Genomic DNA, 17947 nt, shown 5'->3' on the forward strand with positions numbered 1-17947 from the left:
TATTATATGTCTAAAACCCTCTTTGTAATTTTCGGCTATATTAAGGCTTGTGGACGGTTTGGAAGGTAGATATTTTTGTTAATGAAAAATTGTGAGTTTTTCTTCTTGAGTTTTTGAAGAAATTTTCGAACTTATCAAGGATTTCCTTGTGGCATTCAAATCTGACTTATCAAATGGATAGTCCATTCCCGTTTGTGGCGTCTTCACCATACCAAGGTTCGTGCTTTGCTAAGCATTGGGTTGCGGTTTCCATTCCAAATTCGAGTGTTCTTGGGTTGTTTTTTTCTAGATTTGGTTCGGGTTTCGTCACAATTGTTGGCGTGGTTTGTATCACTCTCCTCATCACAGCCATCGTTGTCACCATCTTCTCCGTCATTGACAATGGTAAGGTCGATGTTCAAATAATAATTTTTATTTTATTTTTTAAATTTGAATCATAATGTATAAAATCGATGAAATTGATTTAATTTTATTCCTAATATAGGACTTTAATCTCTATTTTGCAAAAATATAGCTTGAAATGGGTTTGATTCTCACTATAGGTTTGAAATGGCTTGAAATGGGTCGGTCGATGTTCATTCGACGCCATTTTGATGCTACTTCGATGAAATGCAGTGTTTATATTTTTAAATAATCAAAATGTTATGTCATCGATGCTTAATTGATGATATTTCGATGGATCATTAAATAAAGGCGATAGTCAATCGATGGTATATCGATTCCACTTCGATGCTTGCATAGTTTTCAGTTTTCCTTTTGTATAAAATTGATGAAATTTCGATGGTTTTTAAGTATTAGTTGTTATTTGTTAAATGCCCATCGATGCAATTTCGATGGTATTTCGATGCTTTCTTGGTTTTAGTTTTCTTTTGATAAATCTATTAATTTCGATGCTATTTCGATGGTTGTTCGATCACATTAATTTAAATAGTGATGCATCGATGTTAAATCAATGCTATGTTGATGTGATGTCGATGACTTTTATATGTTATCTGCTTGAAAGATATTCGATGCATAATCGATGCAATTTCAATATTATTTCAATGCTAATTTGATGGTGGCTTAGTTCAGTTGTTATTTGTTAAATGTATATCGATGCAATTTCGATGGCATATCGATAGTTTGTTTGTTGATTTGTAAAATCAATTTCGATGGTATATCAATAATATTTCAATGTTGTTTCAATGCATACTTGTATATGCTGATTTTTATTTTTGCTTCGGTGTCAAATCGATGGTAATGCGATGGCATTTTGATGACAACAACAGATTGAATTTTTTTTTTTTGTGTATTTAACTAACTAATTTTTTTTGTGTGGATATTTTGCAGATGCCACCCAAACGTATTCCACTGCTTGAGATCCCCATAGAAGATCATTATGTCGGTTGTATGACCTATAGGGGTTTTAGGAGGTTAACTAAATTAAAGAAAATGTTTGAGGAGCATGGATTCTTGAGGAGGGTGGATGAGTTTGTTTTTGGACAATTATTCACAGCCCTTATCTTTTCGTTCTCTGGGGCATTGAGGCACACACTGCTTTTGCTGAAGGTGAAGTCTCCGCGTGGTGATGAGGTGCACTTCTTGATGGGCCCAAACTTATGTAAGTTTGGGGTGCAAGAGTTTGCCATTATGACTGGCCTGAGCTGCTCATGTCCACCACTTGTCGCTGACATTCAACCTCACCTTACGTCCTCCAGCCTACTCGGTACATATTTCCATGTGGAACCTGAGAAAGACAATGAGTTCAATATGTTGGAACAAGCTTTTAGTATGTGTGATATACCTGATGACTTGTACAAGCTCGGTTTGGTTTACTTTGTGGAAGGAATACTATTGGTCGCTGAGAACGACAATGTTATTTGGCGAGATTCATTGTCAATGGTCGATGATTTAGATTATTTTTTAGAAGTATCCATGGGGATCCTTTTCATTCGATACAATTGTGAAACAATTCAGTAGAGATATGAAAGCGGTTGGTGCTACAATACTTGGTAAGAAGGCAAAGAAGACCATTGAGCTAGAGTCTTCTAAGGGTGTTCAGGTGGAGGCAAAGTACACCTGCAACGGGTATCCACCAGCCTTGCAATATTGGGCATACAAGATGATTCTTGATTTGAAAAAGGAATACGCCAAGCCCTATGGATTCAAGTTCCCTAGGATGCTACAGTGGGAGAGAACAGGCCAGCCGAAGCATTCACATGTGAAGGATGTACTTGCGAGGAGACGTGTAAGTTATTTTAAATTTAAATAATTCAAAAACTTTACCAATCAACTTATGTCGTTTCTAATTTGCTTGTTTTGTTTCCGTTACAGCTGTAATGCCCCAAAATCCCTAATGAGGTTTAATGGCCGGATTAGTAGGCCAGAGGGTCATAATTGATTTATTATGCCATTAAATGATTATATGCATGTTTATATGAATTATATTATTATATGATGATAAATGCACGCATTTGTGTCCACTTTTCATTATAAGGGTATTTTGGTAATTTGGCCCGTTGATGCCACATTTGTATATTTTCATGCATGTTGGTGAATTGTGGATAAGGATGCATTATAATGTGGATTTGTTCGAGCTATTCGACATGAGACGATCTTTAAATACTAGTTAGCGGTTTGGTCATAATGGGGTTAATTTCGGGGCTCGGGGTGAGTCTCGGGGTAATTTGATGATTAGTACATTACCGGGAATTAAAAGGTGATGGGATATGATTTATTAGCATTTGAGAATATTGAGAATTAGAGGACGTTAATTATGATTAACGAGATAGACAGGAAATGACGGTTTTACCCTTTTTAGCCTTAAGAGGGAATTTAATGACCTGGGGCATTTTGGTCATTTGAAAAATGATATATGTGAATAAAGAAAGCTGTAGAAAGCTTAAGAAAAACAGAGCATTGTTCCTTCTTCTCCCGATCATCATTTCTCCTTCTTCTTCCTTTGGATTTTTGAAGCTCCAATTGAGGATTCAAGCTAGGGAAGTAAGCCTTGAGGGTCTAGGATTGTGTTATACCATTAAAGAGGGTTTAATTATGAGCTTGAGGCAAGATTCTAGCCATGGAAACTCTGGCTTTTACTCAGTTTTTAATTGATTTTCAGTTGGGATTCTTGGATTTGATAGTTGAGAATTAAATGAAGTTTTTAGCAAAGTTTGATTGGGTTTTGATGCCTAGGACTTGTAGAATGAGTATTTGGGTTCATTTGTGAGTTTGGTTGAGGTTTGTAATCAGTTCATGAAGTTTGGAAAGTGGAGAAGTCGAAGGGGAAAAACTAGGGCTGAATCACCCTGGATCTAGCGCTACATCGCCCAAGGGAGGGCGCTACAGAGCTGTCCAGGGCAAGTCGGCCCTGCTTGTAGTGCCTAGGCGCCAGGGGGGCAGCGCTATAGCGCTACCCTGTTTTTCCAAGTATCTATTTTGGGCAGTTTTGAGGGTTTTTGGCTCGGGGTTTCAATTCCTAAGGCTCGAGATCGAATCTACTAGCCATTTGAGTACGATTCGAGGTCCTGGGAGTGAGGTTTAGGTCAAGAACGTTTTATTGTTGATTTTATTGATGGACTTCAATATTTGGTTATGACTAGGTGACCGCTAAGGGATCAAAGGATCGATCGTTCTTTTAATATTTCACGCTCGAACTAGAGGTAAGAAAACTGCACCCAATATGTGACATGCATGGTTATTGATGAAGCATTTTGAGTGCTCTAAATGTGGACATTGATTGCATATTAAATGCTTAGCAGTTTTGCTCATCTGTGTATGACACTGACCTATGAGTCAAGAATCGGCAATGATGTCAGTATTGATTGTGAAGCTAAGACTTATTAGTCAAGTTCGACAGTAATACTGAGCACTGGTCGTATGGTATTGGCTTCTGAGTCAAGAATGGTATTAGCGTGTTTAACGCAAGCCAAAAAGATTAGATCTAATTGACATAATCATTATCGTCATAAGCATGAAATACTTGACCGACCTTAATTTTGATGAAAACAAAAGCGATCATCTAGTCTAAAGGCTAGTTACTTAGAGCCGGGGCCAGAAGGCCTAAGTGACTGCATTGTCACACGGCTATGGGTGCGGAGCCCAAGTTCGTGACTTACTCATCAATCACTTATCTGATTCAAGTTTGTGACTCCATAGTCACTCATCTGGTTTAAGTTTGTGACTTACTTATCAGTTATTTATCTGATTCAAGTTTGTGACTCTATAGTCACTCATCTTGTTTAAGTTCGTGACTTACTCATCAGTCACTCATCTGATTAGGGCTACACACCCTAACATGATTATTAAAATCTTGATATTATCTGATTAGGGCTATAAGCCCCAGCATGGTTACTGGAATCTTGAAGTGATATTAACTTATCTGTTTAGGGCTATAAGCCCAGTATGATTATCATAATCATCAATTGATATTGTATACATGTGGCAATGAGTTTTCTTGCTGAGCCTTGGCTCACGAATGCTATGTGGTGCAGGTAAAGGGAAACAAAAGCTCACCTAGCCTTGAGTGGAGAGCTTAGGCGGCGATGTGTACATATGCAGCCGCTTGACCACCATGGCCAAGGTGTTTCTTAGAGGAACTAGGGGTTAACCCTATTTTTACCTCTTAGGTCGGCGGGTTGTAATTTTTACACTGTAATGACCATTTTGGATTGTAAATAACTTGTAAATGTTTTTATGAGCCCATGTACAGTTTTATGTTTTAAATAAATTATATCATTTCATTTTGATCGGGATTTTTCACCTTAGCCTATTAATAGCACCTAGATGCATGTTTATAACCAAATGACTCGTTTAGCGAGTTAAGCACGGTTTAAAGTTCACAGTAACGGTCTTGGAGTAACCAGTGCGTTACAACTTGGTATCAGAGCATGCCAAGGTTTAGGGTTCTTGTAGACTGGCTGGGCATGTATACTCGCCACTGAAGATATGCTCGACTCATGGTTTGGTACCTATTTATGTGATTATGTATTTAACTGCCTAAAAAAAGTATAAATGGTTTACCTGTTTACATGAAATATATTGATAAGGCTGGACCTTGAATACCGCATCATACGCAAGAACGTGCTTATTTGTACTGATATTCCTAGAACATACTTATTAGTATTGTTCATTGTGAATTATTAATTGATACGTGTTAAATGCTAAATGTTATGATCATGTATTTATTTGTATATCTGTATAATTGTGGAATATGGGTGATTATCTGTTGATCTTGGACCGTGAGGCGGCAAGAGGTTTAGTTAATACTGCCTAACTGGCTGCATTGATTGTTTCAGCATAGTATAAGTGACTGAATGATTCTAAATAGACAGATTCACCAGCTGTCCAGGAAGATAAGGCCAGATTAACAGACAGGGTTAAGAGAATGACCAGAATCAGATTCCACAACTAGCTCATGATAACTGACAGCAGTTGTTTAATGACTTACATGCCAGAGTATTGAGGATGGAAGAAGAAATCTGCCTCCTAAGACAACAACAAGTTCCTGCAGGGAACGTTTTACCTGAGGCACCACCTGTATCGGTGCCAATAGTTGAGCAGCTGCCAGAGGTTGGAAGCAAATGGGAGCCTCTTTATGAAAGGTTCAGGAAACAACAACCTCCAATATTTGAGGGTAGTGTAGATCCAACTAAGGTAGAGCAATGGATGAGTATGATTACCACCATCCTTGATTTTATGAGCGTGTCTGGTAATAAGAGGGTGGCCTGTGCCACATACATGTTTTGGGAGGATGCCCGAATTTGGTGGGAGGTTGTATCCTAGACCAGAAATGTCAATGCCCTGAGTTGGGAAGAGTTTCAGACTCTGTTTAATGAGAAGTACTACAATGATGCCATCAGGGCTGCTAAAGCTGAAGAGTTTATCAGATTACTTCAGGGGAGTTTATCAATGACTGAATATGCCCTGAAGTTTGATAGATTGACAAAGTTTGCCATGGAGCTGGTGCCCACTGATGGGACTAGAAGGGAGAGGTTTCTCCGGGGCTACTGTTGACCACGATTTTGGCCAATGAAGAATAGACGTCAAAACTACAATAAGCCTTCAAGAGAAAATATGACACCAATAATTTTATAGTGGTTCAACCCCAATTTATTGGTAATAGCCTAATCCACTTGGAGTTTTAATATATAGAGCCTACACTTAAGATCATATGAACCTGTGTCAACTGAGTTTCTTAAATGTAAGTGAAAAAGTAAAGAATTTATCTCTCAAGAATACAAATTTTCTCTCAGAAAAATACCCCAAGAATACCTGAGTTCCCAAAAGCTTAGCCAGAAAAATCCAAATCAGAATCCCCTCAATGACGCCATGAGCTCTTTATTTATAGGCTCATGGATCGTACAATCAAAATCCCCCAATAATTGTGATAATTGGGTTGTTCTCACCAACTCTTAACTAATAATCAAATTTAAAATACAACGATAAGTGATTTCGTTGGGATATCTGAGAGATTCTCGCTGTAGCTACGGATGATTCTAACTGAAGTCGTTACCGAAACTTTGTTGAAGAGCACTGGGCTGAATTTCTGATCTGTCCGGTCAGCCAACTCCACTCCCTGAAGTGAGACTAGTAAGCTATATTACTCTTCTGGTTAGGCAAAACATCTTCATAAGCTGACTGGTTGGATAAACCTGATTCCCAAAGTGACTGGTCGGCCAAAACACTTTACTGGTCGACCAAAACATTTTACTGGTCGGATAATACTATTTTCTGAAGTGACTAGTCGGACATAACTTTTTACTGGTCGGTCAAGAACCTTACTAGTCGGACAGAAACTTTACCTGGTCGGTCAAATTACTTCCTGACCAGATAAATCAATTTCGTGACCAGTAATATCACAACTCCGAAGATTAATTTCAAACCTTTTCACTTCTTTAGTCAACACATTTATTGACTATTAATGTGTCATTTGCTGACCATGCATTGCCACTTGTCCCATCCTATTGCCACGTCATCGAACGAAATTTTGGGATAATATTTTCCCCACAAGTTTATTATATGATTTTCTCATATGATAAACTTTTTCTCTAGCTGATAGTTATTCACGTCGTCCAAAAGCTTCCACCCGGTCAGTAACTTTCACTTTTGAAGAAACCCACGATTGAACTTTTCCGTCCATAAAAACGGTAGTTATCAGTTTCCCATTTCCATTGCTCTTTCAGATCATGGGTATAGGGTAATCATTGATTTTATCTTGAAGCTTGTTGAACCCTTGAAATTCAACTTGTTGATCTTGTTTGCATAGCCCAAGAATAAGAAAATATGTTTATGCATTACTCTATGCTCCATACCCTTTAGCCCATCAAACTTGTTTCTTTTGCCGTTCCTAGCCGATCAGATTCCTTTGGCCCCTCGGAACCCTAGTTTCTTAGCTACTCGGACGCCTGCCTTGCTACTCGGACACCACTCCGCATATATGCCCAACCTCTCGGACATGTAGCCTCGGATGTGCCATGCTCCTCGAGAATGCCTCATCCGCTCGGCATGCCTAGCTCCTCGGCATGCAATCTCTTCAAACAATGACCATCGACATGCTTGGCCCCTCGGCATGCGGCTCCTTGGATGCTTGGACATACGACTCTCCTAGCCTCTCGGACACGCCGCACAGTGGCTCGAGAACATGGCGCATCCGCTCGGGTATACAACATGGCCACACGGACACCATAGACGCTCGATCGCGCGCCTGGCTGCTCGGACACCACAGCCGCTAAGCCGCGCACCTGGCTGCTCAGACACCACAACCTAACTGCTTGGGAACATGGCGCATCCGCTCGGGTAGACAACATGGCCACTCGGACACCATAGCCACTCGGCTGCGCGCCTGGTTGCTCGGGCACCACAGCCGCTCAGCTGTGCACCTGGTTGCTCGGACACCATAACCTAAATGCTTAGACACGAACCCCAAACCGCTCGGACACGACCCCCAAGCTGCTCGGATACACCCCCTTGCCGTTCGGATACGCCCCATAGCTGCTCGGTTTTGCATGCTTTTAAGCTCTCGGGCTTGTTAAAAAACTGTAAGGTTCATGCATTTGTGCACCAAAAATTTCTGATTATTATTGTTGCTCTCACACCTTTTTTCTGGGTAGTTAATATTTTTACTGCTGTGAGAAAATATTTTACTGGGTAGTAAATATTTTTTCTTTGCATTCATTTGTTCGTGTTTGTTTGGTTATAGGGACTCATCACTGTTAGTCATGCTCAACGCCGAGCAGTAGACTATAAGGAGCTGGTCAAGGTCTTGAATGATCAATTGATGGAAGCCCAGGCCAAGATTGAAAGTCTGACCAAGTCTGAGAAAAATCTCCAAGGAAAGACTGAGCAGGTTGAGAAAACAATTGCTGACTGAGATAGATCGTTGAAGGAGTTGGTTGATGAGAATAAGAACAATTCCAGGCCAATAAGACTTTGACCGAACAACAGATATGGCAGCTGAACAAGCCCCTCAACCTTGATTTTCTCTCAGAAGAGGCAAGGGCGGAAGAGCTTTCCAAATGCGAGGCAAAGGCCGCCGAGGAGGCAGCTAATCCAGTTGACACTGTGCCTGCCTCTCCTGCTTTATCATTTCGACCAGAGGAGGTTCTGGATGCTAACGATGGTGTTGGCCAGCCATGGACTATTTTACCCGACCAGTAGACACTCATAGCCGACCTGAGAGCTTCCTGTCCAACAACAGAGTTTTCTACTCGACCAGTGTTTCATGCTCAGCCAACCAGGGAAGTTGTATCTGCTCTCCCGACCAGGAAAACTTTACACCTAACTAGCTGAACTTTGTATCTGGCTAGTAGTGTACTATTTTTTCTTATACTTTTGTGAAAACAACAACTGCTTAGCAGCTTTGATATTTTTCTCGTAACACTGAGCTGTTGGCATTTACACTTTACTTTTCTTTGCTAACTTGAAACATTCTAAGTCTTTTTAGACTTAAAACATTATAAGTTTTTTTTTTGTGAATAGTAAAGTCACTCTGATGTATGTCTTATATTTTCACATGAGTACTTAGCTTTCTAATCTTAGAAATTCTAGACATTTCATAAATCCATACTAAGTATACTTTCTCACACTCTTATTGCTCTAACATTTTATGAGCATAATGTTTATTGTCACACGAATATCTGCTTCTAACTTGAAATCTTGAAAAATTCCAAGCTACTTAAGCTTTGTCAAACAAGTTAGCTTAATGGCCTTTTTTGACTTCAAAATTTTACAAGTCAGCCTAAAAACAAATATCTTAACTCGTGCTCTTATTGCATGTGTTATACCAGTATACCCCATGTGCCCCCCAAGTGATCGAAGGTTGAAAGATCCTTGGTCACTTGCTACTTGACCGAATCTGTTCAAGCAGTTAATTACTCGTGAAACACATAGAATATATGGAAAATATTCGAGCAGTTGAGCACGCTTGAACGTATCGACCAGTTGAACACTATTCGGATAATTAACACACATGCACATTTGTAGCAAGAATCGACCACACTGTGCGTAGTCTCTTTTATTACTCGTAAATTAAAAAAGGACAAAACGTGTCTAATAACGAGTCTTAAACAACAAAAATTGTTCAAAAATAAATAAATGAATGGTTAGCAAATAACCAGCTCATAAACCAAACTCAAATAAAAAGTTAAACAACTTGAAATTAAGTTACCACTCTGAAAGCGGTATTTTAGTGATAATATATCCTCAGATGCTCGCCATTCCAGTGGTTTCTGATCGTGCTCCGCTCACCCAATCTGATCCTAGCACTCCAGCTCATGTCGAAGTGTTCGGGCATACCTCTCCCTTTGTGCGTAGATGTAACACCCTGGATAGCCAAGACTACTACACTGTGTACTTATAAAGGTGCAAGACTTGCTAGTCAAGTCATTAGTTTAAAAACGTGTCACTAAACATGTATGAGCTAGGGTTAAAAAGGTTTTGGTCTCAAAAGTTTCATTTTAAATAATTAAACTGTTATTTACATGGGATCCCAAAAGAAACAGAGTTAAAAGTTAGTTTACAGACTTCCAAAGGTACATAAACAATTATTAGCCATACTAAGACAAAATAGACAATTTTTGGGTCTCGCGTCCCTGCCTAAACCTCAACCGTGGCGGCTGAGCAGCTGGCTATGCACATTCCGCTCGCAAAGCTCTCCAATCAAGGCTGATCAAACTTGCCCTTGCCTTTACCTGCACCATGTAGCACCCGTGAGCCAAGGCCCAACAAGAAAACATGCGCAACACAAACAATGATAACAGATAGTAAATTCATTAAGCATGAACTCTCATCAAGAAATCCACATAATATCATTCAGCATATATTCAGAGTCATGGATGCAGTCAAACACTTATAACATTCATATCACATAATAATCATGGCCGACAACTTAGGCCGCACCCTCTGTTTACCCCACTGACTTCGGCCCGCTTAAACCGAGCTCAGTGCATATTAAGCTGTCCTTGGCTACCAATGGCCAAGCTGTGCCCTGTGCGCTAGTGTAACCCTTGGCACCCTTAGGCCGTTGGTTCACTAAATAGCTTGCATGGCATAATACCATCTTTTCAAGCATACACGATAGGGAACCCTTAGTCCCATCACATATATTCAACCAGGTGCAGTTTTCTTACCTTTTGTCTTTGCAGTTATTGTTTATGAGAAACACCCCTCAAGCACGATCCGTTCCCGAGCCTAAGCTTTTATCACCTAGTCACAACCAAAGTATTAGGTTTCATTAATATCCAAATTAGGGTTTCCGGTTACAAAACTAACTTCCGGGAAATCGAATCCCACCAAGCACGGTGGTGAGACTGATCCCGGGCACTCTAGACCACATTCCCATGCCTAAGATCCCCAAAAGTTCAAGTGTGCACCCAAGGGCTGCGGCCTTTGAAGCTTAGCCGTGGCCCTGCCCCCAAAATAGAGCGAAGGGCTTGCCTGGAAGGAGACACGCGCCGCAGCGCTCACCTTTGGTCGAGCCCTTCTGGCTCTTTTTCATCCTAGGGTCGCAGCGCTCTAGAACAGAGCTGCGGCCCTTCCCTTCGAGCCCAGAAAACCCACCATTTCCTACATCTAAACCTCACCTTAAGCAATCCCAAAGCTCCCCAATACAAAACCAAATAATCCCAACACCTTTAGAATGGCTTAAACAACATAATTCAACAGAAATACAACCCAAAAACCTACTAAAATCCCATTTCCAATTTCTGAAACTCAAGAACCTCAAACACTCAAACCAACCATTCAAACTCAGATTAAAACCTCTAAATCACGAATTGAGACTTACCACTTTTGCTGAACCACTTCACCAAGCCAAATCCAAGCTAATTCCCAAGCTTTCCTCCTTAATTCTGCCCTTAAACATCAAAACCATATTTACCTCAAAACCCAACCAAAACCCAGAATTTCTAACCACAGAAAAAGGAAATTCAGTGCTTACCTTAGTCCTGATTATGTTCCTGACTAATTCTTGAGTTAAGCCTCTAAATCATTCCTTCAATCCACCAAGCTTTAGCTAAATTCCAGCAAATTCCCTTAAGATTTCAATGTTTCTTTTCCTTGTGTTCCTTGGGAGAGAATAGAGAGGAAAGGCTGATAATAAAAGTCGGTTTATTTCTTCTTGTTGACCCTTGTTTTGGTCAACTGACACGGAGTCAAAACGCCTGATGTGGATAGATGTGTTGGAATGAATATAATGACAAAAACAGTAAAGAACACAAGAAATTATAGTGGTTCGGTCCCAAGAACTGGTAATGACCTACGTCCACTTAAGCTATTATTGATAGGAGATCTCACAGGAGTGATCAAAGAACTAGGGTTCTCCGAGTTTTACAAACCTGAGAGAGATAAATAATACAATCGTAATACAATCGCTCTAATTCTCTCGTAAGTGTGTAATTTCAATTAAGCAAAAGCCAAAAGTCCCTTCCTTGAGCTATCTTTTTCTATTTATAGGCTCAAGGAGGATTGCATGAATTTGTTACAGATATTCTCTCCTAATTAATCAGATAGTCAGGAATTATTGGAGATAATCTTGGAATTGAATATGATCTCCACAAGATCATCTTGAAATATGCAGAGTATACGACCATGCTGGTTGTAAGGAAAACTCAACTGCCACGCCAGGAAGGTCTTACTGGTCGATGTTCGAACAGAACTCAGCCAGGTGTCAGCCACATGTTTAAAAATGCTTGCCACGTCACCCGTGCTTGTTCTTTGGATAACATTTGCCCCCCAAGTTTATTTATTACGACCAACAATAAATAAACTTTAAGGGAAACGACTTTTCGATTACCCCACCAGATCTGTCAGAGTAGTTCGTGCATCCTTGGGAATAGTAACCTACCCTTGTCTAATCACGGCTTTTCGGTTTCTAAGTAACCGATTGACGGCTATCACCCTTCCCCATGCTTCGAAAAGAGGAAACTGATGATTACTTCTTCTTTCATGCTACAGACAAATAATATATATAGCCTTCTCAAAGTCTTATTTTCCTTTTTATGCAAGTTAATTCTCCTTCAAGAAACCCTAAAATCATAACCTTCATTCTCTCTGAAGGCCATCTTTTAGCGTTTCAAGAACCAGCCGTCCGTTCGTCTACGCTTGAAACTCCTTCAAACCTCCACGATCTTTGCTTTGGTAAGTTTCAGAACTTTTCTGCTTTTTATTTTTGCTGTGCATGCCTCTGTGAGTTAACTGTTAAGTTCTGGTGTTGTCTGTGTTCCTGGGTTGAGATGCATGAAAGTAGGGGATTTATCGGGTGATACTAGATAGGATGATTTTTTTTTTGCCATTTAGGAGTTACGAGTTAGTTTGATAACCAAGATCATAAATTTAGGATGTAAAACCGAAGTAAAAATTCGATTTTTATGCTAGTTGAAAAACTGAGTTTTTCCTGCCCTTAAAGAAGTTGAGAAAGCTTTTTCAAAAACTTTTTATTTTCACTTTCTGATATGCCTTTTAAAATGTTCGTGTGAAAAAAATTAGTTTTTTGTTAGAATGCTGTTGTATAAAAGTTTGACTTTTATACACGACCAGCGTTATTCTAACCGACTTTCTAGATTCTCCATCCTCACCTCCCCATTTTTCTGTTCGCAGATTTTAATGCCAGATTTGTGGGGAGGTGAGCGCCCAATCGAAGATGATCTTCTTGCGCAACTGCTTGAAGGCGAAGAACAACCGGCTCAGCGTGTTCACGAGATTTCGTTCTCAAGACTTTCTTCTTCTAGACCTCAACCATCACCACCTAAAATGGTCCACTCTAAATCTCCAAGAAAAAAGAAACCAAACCCTGAAAACAATCCAAATCCTCCTGCCCAGCCTGATTCGCAGGCCAGGGTTCCTTTGATCAGTGGTCGAGAAAACACTGCCCCGGACCCTTGCATTCAGGTCAAGGCTCACCCTCGGCATTCAAACCTTCCTGATGTCGAGTGGTATCTTTCTCCCCTCAGCCAGGTGACTCCCAGGATGCTTGCCAATTACCTTAGGAAGTATCCTCTCACTGGGGTCAATCTCAAGATCCCTGCTGCCGACCAGAGGGCTAACTTTCCTGGGGGCGTCTACAGCGCTTGGTCGAGGTACCATATAGAGGCGGGGGCTACCCTTCCTCTACATCCGTTCTATCAGGGGGTGGAAAACTACTTCGGTGTTTCCCCCTTTCAAATTACTCCAAACGGATATAGAATGCTTGCTGCACTCTATATCCTTTACAAACTTAAAAAATGGCCAGAGCCCACTCCTCACGAGGTCAACTTCCTTTTTGACCTTAAGTCCAACCCTCAACAGTCCGGGACGGGCTTTTTTCATTTTTGTCACCAGGAAACAAACCGAACATTCCTGAGTGACACCACCCATATCTCTAACGTGGGGAAATACAACCAGGAGTATTTCCTCACGCCTGACATGACTACGAACAACTTGGCCTTCGCTCGAGGAGGTAAATGTCCTTTTCCACTGGTCGCTACTTTTTCTTAGCAAATTTCTTTGTACTTCTCTAAAGTATCTTATGCCCTTCAGGACCATGGCTACGCCCAAACCCAACACCAGACATGGTGTTGAGGTCCAACGCATTGGCCAGGATGAATGACGCTGAAAAAAGCGTTAAGTCTCTGGTCACTGATGAAAACATGAGGCTGTCTGGCCTCCTGACCCCTCATCAGGAAATGAGGGAACCCATGGTGGCAGATGCCACTGCCGAGGGGCATCCTGAGCAGTAACCCCTAGCATCCCCTCCTTGAAGGAGATTGAATGGGGTTACGATTAGGGAACCGACTAGCGCGCCCTCAGCAGAAACGCGTTCTGCCCCCCAAGGGGAGGGGAAACAAAAGGCAGTAGAAGTTGTCATAGACTTAGAAGAGTCTTCAGACGAAAACGGTACTGTTATTTTGCTTTTAAATAGCTTGCCAATTTCCTTTAACTTATTTGACGGAGACGACAATTTTACGTATACTCCAAATCTAGGGCTAGACTTCTTCGTGCCAGAGAGTGAGTGTATGACTAGTAGAGTCAGTAGTGTAGTGACAAGTAGTAGTAGCTCGGGTATTGGACTTTGTGATTTTCCTTCTTTTTTGATGTACTGTAATTTGTCATCTATTTTTGTCTTACTATCTGCATGCTTATCTTTTTCTGCAGAAATGGCCTCCCCCAATGTTTTTGACTTGTATCAAACTTAGGAGGAGGAGGAAGTTCCCCTGGTCCGACGGAGGAAATTGGCCAGGAGACAAGATGGCGAGTCTAGCCAAGCACCCTCGGCCAAGAAGGGTCGAGCAGCTGATCCTTCAAAGGATGGGCCCTCTGGCCAACCATCTGCTCAACCATCTGCTCCTGCTGAGAAGGAGGCCCCGCCCGCTGCCATGAATCCTTCGCCCGCAGCTCCAAAAGAACAGGCCCAGCAAGTCAAACTCCCTGGGGCCAAACTCTCGAGCTGCTCCCTGCGATCAGCTAAGGATCGCCTTGCTCATATCCTGAAGCATGACCGTTGCAGGGAGGCAATGGCTGAGGCTGAGAACATGGGGGTCGATCAGATCCTCAACAGGGCTCTTAATGAATTGGCCAGTGTAAGCACTCTTTCTCTTTTTGCGATTTTGGTTTTTATTTTTCCTTCTTGTAATATAGCCTAACTCTTATTCTTTGACTGCAGGCCATGCTGACAATGACCGCTGCTCGTACTCGCGCTGGTGCCAGCATCGAGAAGTCTCGGGCGAAGGTCATCGAGGAGCTTCAAGCCGCAGGGGCTAGGCATGCTGGGGAGTTGGAGGTGGTCACCCAGCAGAAGGATGCCTTGGTGGCAGAGCTGGCAAAGAAGCACGCTTCTATGGAAACTCTTAGGAAGCAGAGGGATGACTACAAGGAGTCCACCCGAATCCAATGGCGTGAAGTCAAAAAACTTAGGGAGGAGCATCTCGCTAAGGACACGACCATTGCTATTCTTCAAAGCCAGGTGGAGCAGCTTAAGCTCACCAATGCCAAGGACCTGGAGAGGTATAAGAATGCGACACTTCGATGTTTCTACGATTTTCAGAAACACAACCAAAGTGCCGATTTCAGTTACCTTTTAGAGGACGCTAGGAAGGTTGAGCTAGCCCGCTGCACTGCTCGGTAGGCTGCCGAAGAGAGAGCTAGGGTCCCTGCTTCCCCAAGCATTCAGCCAGCCGCCGGAGTGGAGGGAGGAGAAGTTGCAGGAGACGCGGCTGATCAAAATGCTCCAATGGATCCTCCTGCTCCTCAAGCTCCTTAGAGTTTTTTTTTTTTAATTACCCGACCTACGGGTCGTGATGTAAAGACAGATTTCTTTTTAATTTTGCTGCATGGGCAGCATATTTTCCTTTTACTTTTGAAAAATTACATCCAAGTAGTACTGCTTGCGGTGTAAAAGAATTCCCTTTGATGTTATAATATTTCTGCTTATTATAACATCTGTTCGCATGACCGAACTTAGCATAGTACTTTGGCTTGATTTAACAAAATAAAAAATTTGAAAAATACTCTAAGTATCGTAGCATGCTTTCACTTATTTTGTTCATGTGTTTACATACCTCTTGGTATGATTTGCTATCGATGTACCTTATATGCCCCCCCCCCCCCAAGTGACTGAGGAGCTTTAGGTCCTTGGTCACTTGCCTTGACCACGACCTGTACGAACATTACTACTCGGTATAAAATGCAACACTTATAATACAACACACGTAATGAACAAATACTTGTAATTTTTTTTTACAAAGGTTGGAAAGAATGACTGGCTGTGCACAGTCCCTTATAATTCTCGTATTAAAATGGACTAAACATGTCTTTACGAGTGATCTTTTTAAAAAGATCTTACCCTTATAAGCGATCAGTCATACAACATCACTAATTTCAAAACTTGTAAAAAGTAAAAATTAATACAAGCCAGTCCTTTAAGAAGGACTGTTTATTGATAATACTTGTGCAGGTGTTCTCCATTCCAATAACGTGGAACGAGATCTCCATTTAAGCGTGCAAGTTTGTATGTGCCTGGGTGAAGGACTTCTTCAATCTGGTAAGGTCCTTCCCAGTTTGGTCTGAGTACTCGTCCAGCTGGGTCGCGGGTGTTTAAGAAAACTAGTCGAAGTACTAGGTCTCCGACGTTGAACTTTCTTTCTTTTACTTTCGAGTTAAAATACCGGGCGACTTTTTGCTGGTACGTAGCTACTCGGAGTTGGGCTTTTTCTTGTTTCTCCTCAAGCGAGTCTAGGGACTCCATCAACAGTTGGCTATTCTGGTCTTGGTCGTATGTGATTCTTCGATGTGAGGGCGGATCTAACTCGACTGGCAGCATAACCTGATACCCATATGCTAAGGAAAACGAGGTATGACCTGTTGTAGTTCGATGAGAAGTTCTATACGACCAGAGTACTTCGGGCAGTTGTTCCAGGCATGCTCCTTTAGCTTCTTCGAGCCTTTTCTTCAGGGTATCCTTAAGTGTTTTATTCACTGCTTCGACTTGCCCATTTGCTTGTGGGTGCGCGACTGAGGAAAAGCTTTTGATGATTCCATGCCTTTCGCAGAAGTCTGTGAATAGGTCGCTGTCAAACTGGGTGCCGTTGTATGAGACAATCTTCCAAGGCAATCCATATCGGCAAACAATGTTCTTGATGACAAAGTCAAGAACTTTCTTTGTCGTTATGGTAGCGAGTGGCTTAGCTTCGGCCCATTTGGTGAATTAGTCGACTGCTACAACTGCGTATTTTACTCCACCTTTTCTCGTTGGCAAGGATCCAATTAAATCGATACCCCATATTGCGAAGGGCCATGGAATTTGCATTTGCTTTAATTCATTAGGTGCTGCGCGTGGGATCTTGGAAAATCTCTGACACTTATCACATTTTTGCACAAACTCCATTGAATCTTCGTTCATAGTCGGCCAGAAATAACCCTGCCTCAGAATCTTTTTCGATAAGCTCTGCCCCCCAGCGTGATCCCCATAGAAGGCTTCATGTACTTCCTTCATCAGCTCTTTAGCCTTTTCTGGTGTAATACATCTGAGCAATGGCATGGAGTATCCTCTTCGGTATAGAATACCATCGACCAATATGTACCTAGCAGCCTGTCTCTGAAGAGTCCTGGATTTGTTTCTATTTGCTGGTAGTACACCATTCGTGAGATACTCAAAGTACGGTGCCATCCATGTATCTTCTATCCGAATCTCCATACTGGTTTCATCTGCTCGTATGCTCGGCTCGCGCAGTCGTTCCACTGGCACTATATTTAAAGTGTCAGCATCTTTCGCACTCGCGAGTTTGGCTAAGGCATCTGCGTTTGAATTCTGATCTCGAGGTATTTGTTGGAGAGTATACTTCTTGAATTGCGCCAACAGATCTTCGGTTTTGTTCAGGTAGGCCACCATTTTCAGGCCCCGTGCTTGATACTCCCCTAAGACCTGATTCACTACCAGCTGTGAATCACTATAAATATCCAGCACTTTTATACTCATGTCTTTTGCCAACCTTAGCCC

At 41.6% G+C, this 17947-nt stretch overlaps 2 protein-coding genes across 4 annotated transcripts in view; both read left to right on the forward strand.

Moving 5' to 3' along the window:
- LOC133790249 (uncharacterized) overlaps window positions 1-4728 on the forward strand; it is a 19113-nt gene extending 14385 nt beyond the window's left edge. The window contains exons 2-3 of one of the 3 annotated variants that reach the window (XR_009873965.1): window positions 1330-2227; window positions 4473-4728. Coding sequence is in view for 1 of the 3 variants with exons in the window: in XM_062227828.1 (XP_062083812.1) it covers window positions 1330-1959 (630 nt within the window). In the remaining 2 variants the exon portion in view is untranslated. Of the gene's footprint in view, window positions 1-1329; window positions 4446-4472 lie in introns of those variants that run through there. The other 2 variants (XR_009873966.1, XM_062227828.1) reach the window with 2 other exon arrangements.
- A 9885-nt stretch (window positions 4729-14613) lies between these two features.
- LOC133820374 (uncharacterized) lies at window positions 14614-15940 on the forward strand. Its single transcript, XM_062253445.1, has 2 exons — window positions 14614-15032; window positions 15116-15940. The coding sequence occupies exons 1-2, from the start codon at window positions 14829-14831 to the stop codon at window positions 15575-15577; spliced, it is 666 nt and encodes a 221-aa protein (XP_062109429.1). The 5' UTR covers window positions 14614-14828; the 3' UTR covers window positions 15578-15940.
- Window positions 15941-17947: the final 2007 nt, after the last annotated feature.

This window comes from Humulus lupulus, chromosome 1, assembly GCF_963169125.1.
Source record: "Humulus lupulus chromosome 1, drHumLupu1.1, whole genome shotgun sequence".
Taxonomy (NCBI): domain Eukaryota; kingdom Viridiplantae; phylum Streptophyta; class Magnoliopsida; order Rosales; family Cannabaceae; genus Humulus; species Humulus lupulus.